This window comes from Centropristis striata, chromosome 17, assembly GCF_030273125.1.
Source record: "Centropristis striata isolate RG_2023a ecotype Rhode Island chromosome 17, C.striata_1.0, whole genome shotgun sequence".
In the NCBI taxonomy this organism is placed as follows: domain Eukaryota; kingdom Metazoa; phylum Chordata; class Actinopteri; order Perciformes; family Serranidae; genus Centropristis; species Centropristis striata.
In genome coordinates this window covers 31,127,956-31,142,939 of record NC_081533.1, presented here as the reverse complement: position 1 = coordinate 31,142,939, position 14,984 = coordinate 31,127,956, and the positions used below count along the sequence as shown (strand labels likewise).

The window sequence follows — 14,984 nt, the reverse complement described above, 5'->3', positions numbered from 1 at the left end:
TATTAGCTATTAGCCCCGCTATTGTAACGCCGGTGATCTCGCTAGTCTGGTGTTAGCCAGGCTAGTTTTTCTTCCCAGCAGATGTCATGTTGTGTACCGTAACATTAACTTCTCTACCAATCCAAACTGAATGATTATGACTTTTTATTGGTTCTTAACTCACACTGGCTTTGATTGTACGAGAGACATTGGCTGAAGTGTGAGTCAGGTACCCACACATTCATTCTCTGTGCTCCCAGAGAACCCGTAGTAGTTCCTAGCAGCACCACCAGCATGTGAACTCTGCATGCTGGTTCCACTGGGTGATTATGGTCCGTCAGTGTCCCCACAACCTCGCCACCTGACAGGAGTTCAGGGTGTATTTACTCTTTCAGCAACACAGGATTTTGAAAGCAGATACTGATGTAGGTTCTGGCAAGGAATCCAATCTGATGCTCTCTGATCCCCGTCCAGTGGTACTGGGCTTTACTTGGCACTGAGGTGGTCGGATTTTTTGAGTAGGTGAATGCTGCAATGCCGAAGAGCTGCAATTTCTGACCCCTCATTCTTTTGCGACTGGCTACGAAGTTTGGAGGACAAACAAGTGCAGTTCTCCATTTCACTTCATGTAAATTTGTATCTTTGCAGTTGCTCACCCAAGAGAAACAAACAGGATAGTAAATCCTATCTAGCAAATTGATCAAATCAAATATATACTAAACTATACAAGAATAATAAATGGAACTACCAACAAACTAGGGCTGGGCGATATGGACCAAAAGTCATATCCCGATATATTTAGGCTGAATATCAGTCAAAGTCAAATATGACATATCACAAGGAGTTTTATTGAAACTGTTTATTTAAGTGGACATAAATACTGTATAACAACAGGAGTACCTTTTTTAAAAAAAATCAAAGCTCCATAAAGCATTTACAATTAGAAAATTGCGTTCTATCATATTGCGATATAATTGCAAATGCAATTAATCGTTCAGTTCTAGTTTGGGTGTACATCATAGACCGCTCTATGTTCCTCTTTTTAAGGTTTTCCTACCTTTTTTCCATTGTTCCTGTTTTGACTGTGTTGGTATTTCTCACCATTTGGAGCCTCCCAACCCTCATAAACTGCAGCGTTGTTGTTTAACCTTTTGTGCTTTTTGTGATAAGATTAATAACCCTTTTGTGTTCATATTTGTCAGCTTTAGAGCCATAACAACTTTTAGGCTTGATGCATAAAGCAAAGGTAGTTTGTCACTTTTAATTCTGCTCCTTTGTCCTCTGTAGCCATAAACAGTGAAGGCAAAGAGATTTTCCTGAGGGACATCTGGCCCACACGGGAAGAGATCCAGGCTGTGGAGAGAACATTTGTCATCCCATCGATGTTCAAAGAAGTCTATGAGAAGATTGAGGTAATGTACCCTTTAGTCTGTTGGCAAGACATTTTAACAGTGTGATGTAGATGTATGATTGATATACAGTTTACAGGATTTTAACGGGTTGTTGTTGCAGAATGTGAATGAACGCTGGAACTCTCTGGTGGCTCCCTCTGACAAGCTGTATACCTGGGACCCTCAATCCACCTACATTAAGTCACCGCCGTTCTTTGATGGTTTGGTAAGTGTATATATATATACCGTATTTTCCACACTATAAGGCGCACTGGACTATAAGCCGCAGGTGTTTTAATGTTTAATTAGCATATGTAAGGGTTGGTGCACAGAGGGGATTGTGGGGAAAGAGATGGCTGCTTGAGGAAGCTTCTTTTACAGCCAGATTGACTGTCTTTAACTTAAAAGCTGCATCATATGCATTTCTACGTTTGTTTTCCATAATGACGGTTTGTGCATGAAAACTTCCTTTGCACAAACTATCTCGCTCTCGTAATGTCGGTCTGTCTCTCGTTCTGTCTCTCGTACCACTCTCGGTTTCACTTTTACTTTTGCGCGCTACCTGTTTCACTCTTTTCCGGCGCCCTGCCAGATTGGCTCGGGGTCCTTCGTCTGCCGCTGATTACGACACGGCGACTCCGACAAACTAAGTAGCTTTCGACACAAATACACACAGTGTGTATTTATCTATATATACACACACAAATATCCAACAAAAACACAATTATTCTCATATTTTATGTACATTTACAGGAGTCCACACACCACATCCTTATAGTCAAAATAAAAAGCAGTTTATTGCTGCTTAGCACACAAACACACAAAACTTGAAAGTTGGTTTCGCCACAGGCAAGCGTTGCTATGACTACAGCCGTTGCCACGACGTACAGCCAATCACAGCTGTGTGATATACAGCCAATCACAACTGTCCGTTGTACATAGTACTCCCATTTAAGCGTACAGCCAATCATATTGTGTGACGTAATCAACAGGCGAAGGACCCCGAGCTGATCTGGTACGTACACCTGCCTCCAGCTTTTCCTGCTGGAGTTGGTGGACTGTAACCTGTAAAATTCAATAGTTTTAGGAGGTAACCTAGTGGCCGTTAGCTGTAAAAATCCATAGATTAGCCGCACCGTTATATAAGCCGCAGAATCGAAAAATGGGGAAAAAGGCACGGCTTATAGTCCGAAAATTACGGTATATATATTAATGTGCTTATGATGTACGAGAGCACTGCATTTTAGGCTGACTGCCGGAGGAGTCAGAGTGGAGATAGAATAGCTTAAGCAAAGCTAATGTAAGTGTAAATAAAGCGGACAATCATGTGCTATAATGTGTAACTTTAACAGAGTTAAATATGGAGCGAATCCTATGTAAATAGGGCTGAGTACAGTATATTAAATGTGTGACATCATCAACTTCATGGATTTTTGTAAATATTTTCTTATTCTGAATTTGATGCCAGCATCTAATTTCCACAAAGCTGGAGGAAAAGCCTGGGAAAGTTCTAAAACGCTCCAAAAACAGCTGTTTGTCAGGTTGCCTAGTAACTGGTGATCGTATCATGATTTCTGAAAGGGAATCTTCGAAGGTCTCAGTTGCTCACAAGCGAGGATAGAGCGAGGTTCACCACTTTGTGAAAAGTGTATATTCAATAATCCAACAAGGAATGTGTGGATTTCACCATCAACAAGCCATAACGTGATTAAAAGATTTAGAGTATCCAGAGAAATCTCTGCCTGTTAGGGGCCCAACGCCAACACTGGATGCCCGTGACCTTTGTCCTCTCAGGAAGAACTCTGCAGGAATCAGATGTTTAGAAACCTGCTGCGTGTTTGTTGCTGCACCTACTAATGCAAGTTAAGATGCCGTGCAAAGAGCATTATGTTCAGAATGAGTGTATATTTACAATAAACAAAGTTTGTCAGTTTGTATCAACATTGAATAAACTGTCTTTGTACAGTTTGTAATTGAACATACGTCAAACAGGATTAGCAAATGATTGCTCTGTTTTATTTATGCATTAGTGTGCATTAGTCTGTAAGCAGGTATGTGGGCAATAGGCTTAACCCATTGACGTCTAAAACACCTGTAAAACCTGTGGGCAATTTTTAAAAAAGCCCTTAAAATCTGAAGTTTTTCTGGAAATTCAAGTGTCAACGCTTCTACTAAATAATAGATTTTTCAGCCTCTGTAGCAGATAGAAATGAAATTTAAAAAGTATTTGAGAGCTTATACAAATAATACAAAACGACGTATCCGCTTTCCAGGCTTCAATGGGTTAATACAGTGAGTGCAGTTGTTTGAAAAGTGAAGGAACAGTTGCAAGTTTGGCTTTATAAATGTAAAAAGTCAGTTTCACATTCTATTCATTGTCATGATGGCAGTTTTAATGTTAATGCTTTAAAGTTGACATTATTATTAGTCAAATTTTCTTTTTCACAACATTAAATGATACAATTAGCATTACATTTTTATTTATATATTTTACATTTGTCAACCTCATACATATGCAGATGAAAAATTTTATTCCAATTTCTGATTGATTTGATTGATTGAATGCTCTCATACCACTGCTGTTTTTTTACTAAGAGAGCTACTACTGTGTATGACCATTTAGGGGTGTGCCATATCGTATCGTTCATGATTATACCAGTATATTTTTTTTATGGGTAAAAAAAAAATGCATATCATGATATTGGCAATATTCCTACTTCTTGACATAGTGGCGTAAAGGTTTCCCATTAATTAGCTAGACTGTAGCAGCCTGCTGTAGTCTCATGGGAGTTAATTTTTTGTATTTGGCAACTGTTGAAATTTGCAATTTACACTACATTTAAATTTATGATTGATTTTGCATTTTATTGTATGATTAATTGAGGATTTTTATTTATTTATACACACTAAAAAATGTCTATATATTTTTCAGTATTTTTTAATATCTTCAAGAATATCGTTATGGCAAAAAATACTCTGAAATATTGTGATAATCTTTTAGGGCCATATTGTCCACCCCTATGACCATTATTCAGTACTAATATCTGCTAATAGTAGGACCCATAACGTTATTCAGACAATATTGTAATATTTTTCTAAAAGAGACTAATATAATCATTATTAGGGCCTCGGGGCAATCGCACCGAGTACTGGTCCCATACAGCAGTAGCTGCAGGGACCACCTAGAGACTCCATTTAAACTTTAAACGGTAGACACAAGTCTTGTGTATTGGTGTATTAATCCACGTTTCGATAGGTCATATAGTTTTTTATCAATCCCTGTTCAATGACCATGATCATTTTTGGAGAAATTCTGAGATTATAATGGGTGTGTATTGCATGGAATGTTCGTGTCACAGTGTGTGACATCATCACCAGAGTGTAGAGGGAGAGGTAAAACTGTCAAAAAATGAATTTTAAAACTGCGCTCCAGGCCGCAAATTCCACTCTACAGAAATAATTTATACATAGAAACGTAAGAAAATTTGTCTTCTCACTCACAATCCTCTGGTAAAGCTGTCAGAGTTATAGTTTGGGCGTACGACGCACAGATGCGCAACCAGCACGCACCAACAGCCTCATTGGCTCCCATATTAAAAACGCAGGAAGATTTCGGAAAAAGGAAAATTATTATAATAATATATTATTGTTATTATTTCTGGCCATGGCTATAGTGTATGTATCATCTTTGTTGTCTTTCTTCAGACCATGAAGCTGCAGCCACCCGCCTCCATACATGACGCCTACGTGCTGCTGAACTTTGGAGACTCCGTCACCACCGACCACATTTCTCCTGCAGGGAACATCGCCAGGAACAGCCCCGCAGCACGCTACCTGACCAACAGAGGGTGAGTCACCTCACTGCTTTAAACAGGAAGGACTAATTAAGGGCAGGCTTTTATCTCTGTTTCCTCTTTAAATGTAGTCGAACTGAAATCATTGTGGAAATCCACAGAAATGGATATAAAAACGTAAAACAAAGTGACACATCAGGAGGGACATCACATCACATGACTCTTCACCTCAGTCATAAGATCACTGATTAACAATAGGTTTATTATCCGCTGCATATGAAATGTTGCTATCTAGTTGAAATGCATCTCCTATATGACAGTTACAATGAGGTGTGTCATATATAATAAATCAGTCACAGGGGACGTGCTAATGCTAGCATGTCAATATTAGGGTTCGTGTAACATGATTACAATTAGCATGTAGCATGTTAGCATTGATATCTAAGTGACGGTTAGACTTGAGAGTCATTCAGTCATTAATGTGCGGTCATCAGTGGTGGGAAGTAACTAAGTACATTTACTCAAGTACTGTACTTAAGTCCAATCTTGAGGTACTTGTACTTTACTTGAGTATTTCCATTTTATGCAACTTTATACTTCTACTCCACTACATTTAGAGGCAAATATTGTACTTTTTACTCCACTACATTTAGCTGACAGCTTTAGTTACTTTTCAGATTCAACATGAAAAAATACCATATATTTAATATGATTACACATTTATAAAACATAACAGTGTATTAAGTAGTTAACATTAGTCCTATCTGGACAACAGTAAAATGCTACTTATATAAATGCATCAATACAAATAATCTTATAATATATTTAGAACATATAAAACAATCTGAGTGGGTCCATTCTGCATAACGAGTACTTTTACTTTTGATACTTTAAGTACATTTTGGTGCTGATACTTTTGTACTTTTACTTCAGTAAGTTTTGAATGCAGGACTTTTACTTGTAGTGGAGTAATTTCACAGTGTTTTATTAGTACTTTTACTTAAGTAAGGGATCCTAATACTTCTTCCACCACTGCTTACAAGATGCTTATTAACATGATTGTGTTTATAAGCTTATATAAGTGTTAATAATGGCATTACGAACACCCATGACCCACCCATTATGTCTTTGCCATTCCTTTATTAATCTTATTTCATTTGCTTATTGATATTAAAATATACTTTATTGCTCATCTATTATAAGTTAACTATAAGTTAACTATGCTTTTTGCAACTAGCGTATCTAAAGCGAGAACAATGCCTTATTACTTGTTAATTAATGGTTATTAAGGACCTTATTATAAAGCGTTACCGAATCGTTTAAAGTGCACCATAACAGCAAAATATAACAGTAAAATGCTACTTATATAAATGCATCAATACAAATAATCTTATAATATATTTAGAACATCTGAGTGGGTTCATTCTGCATAACGAGTACTTTTAATTTTGATACTTTAAGTACATTTTGGTGCTGATATTTTGTACTTTTACTTCAGTAAGTTTTGAATGCAGGACTTTTACTTGTAGTGGAGTAATTTCACAGTGTTTTATTAGTACTTTTACTTAAATAAGGGATCTGAATACTTCTTCCACCACTGCCTATATCACAGTTACAATGAGGTGTGTCTGTTCAGAAACGTTCTCAGCTACACAATGTTTGTGTGTTGGCAGTTTGAGCCCTCGGGACTACAACTCGTATGGTTCACGTCGTGGCAACGACGCCATCATGGCCAGAGGAACGTTTGCCAACATCCGCCTCTTCAACAAGTTCCTCAACAAGCAGGCGCCACAAACCGTTCACCTGCCAACTGGAGAGACGGTCAGCACGCACCACACCTATCTCAACTATTTGTCTTTATGTCACCAATGGAAATGTGTGCATGCTGCAACCTGGTCTCACAGAAATCCGTGAAATAGCCACGGAATCGCTCAAATTTCCGTGAAAATAAAACATATATTTCTCGCTAGAAATGTGATCAAAATCCATTTTTATGCAGAAACTAAGTCAAAATATTGATTTTTCACTAAAAATGAGAGAACTGTCCGCCATGTTTTTTGTTCTGACCGCTGGGACCTTAAAGTCACGTGACTTGGAGCAAACCAATAGGAACAAATATCCATGGAATAGCCACGGGATATGACTGTCATTAACATGCATTGTAGCGAAATCCGTGTCAGTTTCACGGAAATTTGAGCGATTCCGTGGCTATTCCACGGATTTTGAGTTAAGCGAAATCCGTGGCTATTTCACGGATTCCTGTGAGACCAGGTTGCATGCTGCGTCTGTACAAACTAAAGCAGAGCAGATTGTTGTCTCACATCATGTAACTCTCACGTTTGGTCCTGTTTGTCCAGCTGGATGTGTTCGATGCTGCAGAGAGGTACCAGCAGTCTGGTGTCCCTCTGCTGATTCTAGCTGGGAAGGAGTATGGCTCTGGCAGCTCCAGGGACTGGGCGGCAAAGGGCCCCTTTCTACTGGTGAGGACCACTTTTTTGCAGTAAAAGTACATTACATTACATGTCATTTAGCATAGCTATTCTCAACCTTGGGGTCCCGACCCCAATTGGGGTCGCGAGATGATTTCTGGGGGTCGCCAAATCATTTTGGAAGTCAGCTCTGTCTCCACTGTGTTAAAGTGTTCATGTGTTGTAGTCTTTTTGGTCATTTTGTGTCTTTTTTTTAGTCGTTTTGTGTCTTTTCTGGTCATTTTGTGTCTCTTTTTTAACATTTTGTGTCTTTTTTGGTCATTTTCTTTCCTTTTTTGGTCATTTTGTGTCTTTATTGGTCATTTTGTGTCTTTATTGGTCATTTTTGTTTATTTTTTAGGTCATTGTGTGTCTTTTTGGGTTATTTAGTGTCTTTTTTGATCACTTTGTGGCCAATTTGTGTCTTTTTTTGTCATTTGTTTCTTTTTTGGGTGATCTGAACTGTGCGTGTGAGATTGTGTTCAGTGAGCAGGGGTCGCGGACAACATGCATGTTAAATTGGGGGTCGCGTCTCAAAAAGGTTGAGAACTACTGATTTAGCAGACGCTTTTGTCCAAAGCGACTTACAATAAGTGCATTCAACCTGATGGTACTAGACATAGACCATAGGAATCGAGTAAGTACATAACTTTAAGAGCTAACTGTCATTGCTAAGGAGTGCTATATGTTAAAGAAGAAAAGAAGAGAAAAGAATAAGAGTTTTGTTTTGTTTGGGTTTTTTTTGTTTGGTTTTTTAGATCGACAAGATGAAATGCACTAAAGAATTATCAGCTAAAATCAGAGTTATAAGGGGCAGGCCACTCCCAGATACTTGTAAACAAAAGCCACTTAATAGACACTTTTCAGGTAAAATAGATATGCAGTGGGGGGCTGAAAACTGAACTTAACTTTAAACTAAACCAAACAAATAGAGCATAGAGCCTCAGCAAGCAGAGTAGCAAGGTCACATTAGTTTGATCCGTCCTGTCCCCAGGAAATATTGTTATATACCACATGGAGTACAGATAAAATATGATGTGATAATACAGAACTCTAGACTAATTGCGCCAACTATGATTTTGAAACAGCTACATTTTGTTTGGGTTAAAACATTTTTTTATAATGTTCTGCCTCATTTTCACAGCGAAGTAGGACTCTGCTCCACTCACTTCCCAGGAGTACTAGAGGCTTCAATACAGAAAATACCAGTATAATTAATTCAGTATGGACCTTTGGTCATGTGATGCTGTGGTTGTTCTGCTGAAGAAAGCTGAGCAAAGTGTTTGTTTTGTTCTTAGGGTGTTAAGGCGGTTGTGGCAGAGAGCTACGAGCGGATCCACCGCAGTAACCTGGTGGGGATGGGAGTGATTCCTCTGGAGTATCTACCAGGAGACACGGCCGACAGCCTGGGACTGACCGGCCGCGAACGCTACACCATCATCATCCCTGAGCAGCTCACACCCAGGATGCTGGTGGATGTGAAGGTTTGTACAAGTATTGTAAGACACGAGCCGTGTTTCCTTTAGGGGGGAAAGTCTCAGGCCACGCCCTCTCAAATGTCCGCTCACTCTGCGTGTCTCCGTTACAAAAAGGCCCCCAGAGGGATTTAGAGACTCTGGAGGTGACGTATGGTTTTTTTGATCGTCGGGTAATCGCTTAGTTTTGACCGTGATCACATATCGTTCGCCTCATAGCATAATTGCCTAAGTCATTTTTTGGCCAAATTGTGATATCTGCCTAACTTTACTCTCCTACCACTGCTGCATCTTTCTGCCTTATTGCCTATGTTCTCAACCTATCAGAACACTTGTTAGAGTCCAAAATCACTTTCTGCCTTAGTCATCTCCTTAGCCATTTTTGCGGCTACATACAAACCAAACTACATTATTTATATGCAAGAGAAAAATTGTCTTAGTCAGGGCATATTCTGCCTAAGTCACTTTTATCTGTTATGAAAACGATGTGTTTAATTTTTTATGCAAACTTGTTCACACTTCTATTTTAACTTACTGTTACAATATCAATTAAGAATACCAGTGGGCTTACTAAAAATTGTGTATTTTCTTGTTTCCCGAAAACGTTCAAATATGACTTAGACAAATATGCTATGAGGCTAACGATATGCAACGGATTAAACACGGGAGACGCAACTGTGGCCGCCGTCGCTTACTGTGCATAACGTCAGCAGCTGATCATAAACAAAGCAGCATGGCTAATTATGCACAGTGTCTCCGCTGATCATAAACATAGTGATTGTGAATTAACCGGCATCACTAACTGTGCACAGAGTGTCCGGTGCTTGTTGTAAACAAACAGATCGCTAAGTGAACACCTCCTGCAGCAGGACTGTGCTGCTTTGACTCTTTCTTACTCTTCTTAACAAGCCGCCGTCCCACGGCTCCTTAAGAAGACTAAGAACGAGTCTCCAAAAGTCTCCAATAACACCAGAAAAAATTGTCGCTAAGGAGATCTGAAAAGTCGCTAAATATAACGACGAAGTGACTAAGTTGGCAACACTGCTTCGCCAGGTTTTTACAAATGGCGCGTGTTGTTGTGGCGTGGAGTACTACGTCACATCCTGCTTAGCTTTCTATCCAATCAGCAACCAGGCTTTTTTCAGAGGAGAAACACATCCCTGCTCTGCTACAGGGACAAATAAAGTCCCGTCAAAAGACCGCTCAGGACGGCTCTTATTCAAATTAGGGGCATTTTAGCGTGAGACCCGCCTCATCTCATTCTGGGTATTGGGCTGTAGTGGAAACATCCTTACTTTTATTGGTGCAGTGGAGGTCACGTGATGCTTGATGTTGTCTCTCTGCCCTCACAGCTCGACACGGGGAAAACATTCCAAGTGAGGATGAGATTCGACACTGACGTGGAGCTGGCGTATTTCCACCACGGAGGAATCCTCAACTACATGATCCGCAAGATGTCTGAAAACTAGCATGCAGCTACAGTCCCACACGGCATCGCTGTAGCCACTTTATGTAATGGTTGACAGAAGAATAGCGTCCAAAAATAATCCAGTCATTGTCCATGTTGGGTGCAAAGAGCCATTTACACATATATCACAATCTTGTTATTGTTCTGAGAATGCTGCTAATTGTTTAGATGCATAGAAGACCTTAGTGAAATTATATGAGAGGTATATTTAGTTATAATATGCAAGGTATAAGGTTATAGATGAGTGGTTAGCTGTTGTGTCAGGGTTTCAGAGACAGCTGAGTTAAGGCAAAGAGTGATTCCACTTTCTTACAACGTGGGTTCTCTTTGTATTAGTTTAATGCGATTCTCTACAGTTGGGTTGAAATATGTGTACATTAACCCATTGAAGCCTGGAAAGCAGATACGTCGCTTTGTAGTATTTGTATAAGCTCTCAAATACTTTTTGAATTTCATTTCTATCTGCTACAGAGGCTGAAAAATCTAATATTTAGTCGAAGCGTTGACACTTCTGTTGAATTTCCAGAAATACTTCAGGTTTTAGGGGCTTATTTTAAAATCGCCCAGAGGTTTTACAGGAAGTTTCAGGCGTCAATGGGTTAAAGGAACCAACCAATAGGAAACAGAAATAGAAACAGTACTAAAGTGGGGATTGCATTGTGAAGTATCAATATGAAGTACTGACAGCCTCAGCTGAGCCTCAGGTGGCTCATGTCTATACATGTGCAACAATGTGCCAACAGGCACGGAAGAATAAGTTAGCAAACATTAATGCAAGTCTCAATCTGTTAATTTGTGGTCCCATCGTCATCCACAGCCATAAAGTTGTTTAAAATAAAGCTGAGACCAGGCAGCTGCCCCGCCCTCTACAAATGGTACCTTCCAAGAGCTGGAATCACATTTATATTGACTTTGTTCTTAGTTTTCCTTCCACATTAACAGAAGAAGTTAATCCCTAGTTACAAATAGCACAAGACCCATGTGTATTCATCCAGATCTTCTTTAAAAACTGACTTTATGTGCATCTAATCTATAAGCCAATATGGACTTAATGAAGTCATTTAAGTGCTCGGAAAAAATACCCAGACATGTCCATGACTGAAGGGCAGAACTTGTGATGGGAACAACCTGGTCTCACAGAAATCCGTGAAATAGCCACGGATTTCGCTTAACTCAAAATCCGTGGAATAGCCACGGAATCCCTCAAATTTCCGTGAAACTGACACGGATTTCGCTACAATGCAAGTTAATGACAGTCATATCCCGTGGCTATTCTAACATACAAAGTGATTATGTACATTCACTGAGTGAATATTTAGAAAATAAAACATATATTTCTCGCTAGAAATGTGATCAAAATCCATTTTTATGCAGAAACTAAGTCAAAATATTGATTTTTTTCACTAAAAATGAGAGAACTGTCCGCCATGTTTTTTTGTTCTGACCGCCGGGACCTTGAAAGTCACGTGACTTGGAACAAACCAATAGGAAAAAATATCAATGGGATGGCCACGGGATATGACTGTCATTAACTTGCATTGTAGCGAAATCCGTGTCAGTTTCACGGAAATTTGAGCGATTCCGTGGCTATTCCACGGATTTTGAGTTAAGCGAAATCCGTGGCTATTTCACGGATTTCTGTGAGACCAGGTTCGATGGGAAAGCTCCTGTATAGATCCTGTGCTGTGGTTGTTAAATCACTGGAAGTATATGGATCCATCAAACACAAAGTAAGACGTTTGTGACTTGATTGAGAGTAGTTTGTTCTTTAGACATTCCAAACATTGTCAGTCTGCTTCTGTCAGTGTGTCAGGTTCATGTTATTGACTGCCTTAATCGCTCCTTTTGTGAGATGTTTGTGTCTTCTTCTCCTAATACACTAATCATTTTAATAAGGAAGACTGATAAAACCATGTCCAGTGTTCATTACACTCTGTTGTCTGAAAGCCTCTGATTACTGAAAAATTATTAAAATGGGATTTTTTTTTTTGGTAGTTGCTGCATTCTTGTGTTGGAGTTTCTATTTGAAATGTTTTCATTTATAGACGGGATCGTCGTAGACGTGGCTTGTGCCGGGCTGTTTGAAGTTTGTAGTCCTCTGCGCCAAGGTTATTATAGTTATAGTATTATAAGTGTAGAAATAACGAAAACTAGAATTGAAAAAACATTTTCGTTAACTGAAATAAAAATCAAAACAAGAGTTTTTAAAAAAACGATAACTAACTGAAACTGTATTGTGTGGTTACAAAACTAACTGAAATTATAGTGAAAATGTCCTTAGTTTTCGTCTTTGTCAACTTTTTTCGTTCATAATTCAGTGTATTTATTTGAACATGCAACACATGGTGAATATGTTTACTGAGACTGGGATGTTTACACTAGAACCAAAATACAAAACACCCAGAACTGTAAGAGTTAATAACCTTATTGGGGCTGAGATGATAAACCAAAGGAAATAAAGGAAACATTTATTATGAACTCTTTGAATCTGGCACCAACACATAGCCCATTACAAAAAAACTAACACTAAAACTAATAAAAACTAAACTAAAACTAAGCATTTTCAAAAACTAAAAACTAAACTAAAATTAGAAAACTCACTCTAAAAACTAACTAAAACTAACTGAATTTGAAAACAAAAATTCACAAAGAAATTAAAACTAAAACTAAAGAAAAATCCAAAACTATTATAACCTTTCTCTGCGCTCCCTTGGCACTGCTCTAAACTATAAACAGACTCTAATGCAATATGAGACTTTATTGGAATGCATTTCTTATATAATGCACTGGAGACTATGAGCCTCGCCCCAAAGCTCTAAAATTCCATAAATATAATGCAGGCTGTCACTGATCCTGGATTACTCTCAAAGAATTGTAAAAAAAAAAAATTGGAGATGAAAGTCAGTTTCTAAGCCGTTCTATTTCTATGTACAGTATAAATGTTGAAACACCTGACAGGAGTCATACTGTGAGTGGGAACCAAGGTTATTATAGTTAACGAAAAGTAACAAAATAACGAAAACTAAAATTGAAAAAACATTTTCGTTAACTGAAATAAAAATAAAAACGAGTTTTTTAAAAAACGATAACTAACTGAAACTATTGTGTGGTTAAAAAACTAACTAAAATTATAGTGAAAATGTCCTTAGTTTTCGTCTTTGTCAACTTTTTTCATACATAATTCAGTGTTTCTATTTGAACATGCAGGAACACATGGTAAATATGTTTACTGAGACTGGGTGTACAGTTATTAAAATAGAATAAATCATACACAAATAGGTATAAATAAAAACAATGAAAACAATAAAATACTAAAAACAGTAAAAACAATAAAATAAAATAGTAATAAAAACTCAATCCAAAACAGTGTTAGAGCTAAAAAGACAAATAAAAGGGTAAAAAAGTAAAAAAAAAAAAAAAAGAAAGAAAGCCAAGGATTCTTGCCTAGCTGGGACTGAAAGCCAAGAAAATTCCAATACCAATAGTCCCCATTTGCAGTTGCATACCAAAACATATATTTTTTAAGTAGGTATCAGTGTTTGATGTTAACATACCCCAAAATCATAATGTTGCCAAATTTTGTTTACACCTCCTTAACAGTATTTACCGAACTGTAAGAGTTAATAACCTTATTGAGGCTAAGATGGATAAACCAAAGGAAATGAAGGTACATACCCATTACAAAAAAACAAAAACTAATAACTAAACTAAAACTGTATTTTGTGGTTACAAAACGAATTAAAACTAACTAAAATTATAGTGAAAATGTCCTTAGTTTTCGTCTTTGTCAACTTTTTTCATTCATAATTCAGTTTTTCTATTAGAACATACAACACATGGTGAATATGTTTACTGAGACTGGGATGTTTACACTCCAACAAAAATTCAAAACACCCAGAACTGTAAGAGTTAATAATCTTATTGGGGCTGAGATGGATAAAATGGCAAAATTTATTATGACCTCTTTGAATCTGGCACCAACATATAGCCCGTTACAAAAAAACTAAAACGAACACTAAAACTAATAAAAACTAGACTAAAACTAAGCATTTTCAAAAAATAAAAACTAAACTAAAACTAGCAAACTCACTCTAAAAACGAACTAAAACTAACTGAATTTGAAAACAAAAATTCACAACGAAATTAAAACTAAAACTAATGAAAAATACAAAACTATTATAACCTTGGTGGGAACATTTCCTCTTTGCTCCAAGTGCCCAGTGTAGCAGCTAGAGGGAGCAGTGGGAGGTCTAGTGGGATATAGAGCATGTAGATCTGTAGTGACAGGCTGATAATGTGAACAGATGTCCAGCCTGAACATCTGAAAGCCCTCAGGAATACATTCTGTAGACGTCCTGTGGATCATTTTATACATTTTTCACAAAAACAAACCGTCAGACATAACCCTG

The 14,984-nt window shown here is 37.9% G+C and overlaps 1 protein-coding gene across 1 annotated transcript in view; it reads left to right on the top strand.

Annotated features, from left to right (window-relative positions):
- aco1 (aconitase 1, soluble) overlaps window positions 1-12,569 on the top strand; it is a 33,135-nt gene extending 20,566 nt beyond the window's left edge. Inside the window, exons 15-21 of the mRNA XM_059355360.1 lie at window positions 1,267-1,391; window positions 1,492-1,596; window positions 5,076-5,218; window positions 6,838-6,985; window positions 7,522-7,644; window positions 8,931-9,116; window positions 10,460-12,569. Of these exons, the coding sequence (XP_059211343.1) occupies window positions 1,267-1,391; window positions 1,492-1,596; window positions 5,076-5,218; window positions 6,838-6,985; window positions 7,522-7,644; window positions 8,931-9,116; window positions 10,460-10,576 (947 nt within the window). The 3' untranslated portion in view covers window positions 10,577-12,569. The remainder of the gene's footprint in view (window positions 1-1,266; window positions 1,392-1,491; window positions 1,597-5,075; window positions 5,219-6,837; window positions 6,986-7,521; window positions 7,645-8,930; window positions 9,117-10,459) is intronic.
- Window positions 12,570-14,984: the final 2,415 nt, after the last annotated feature.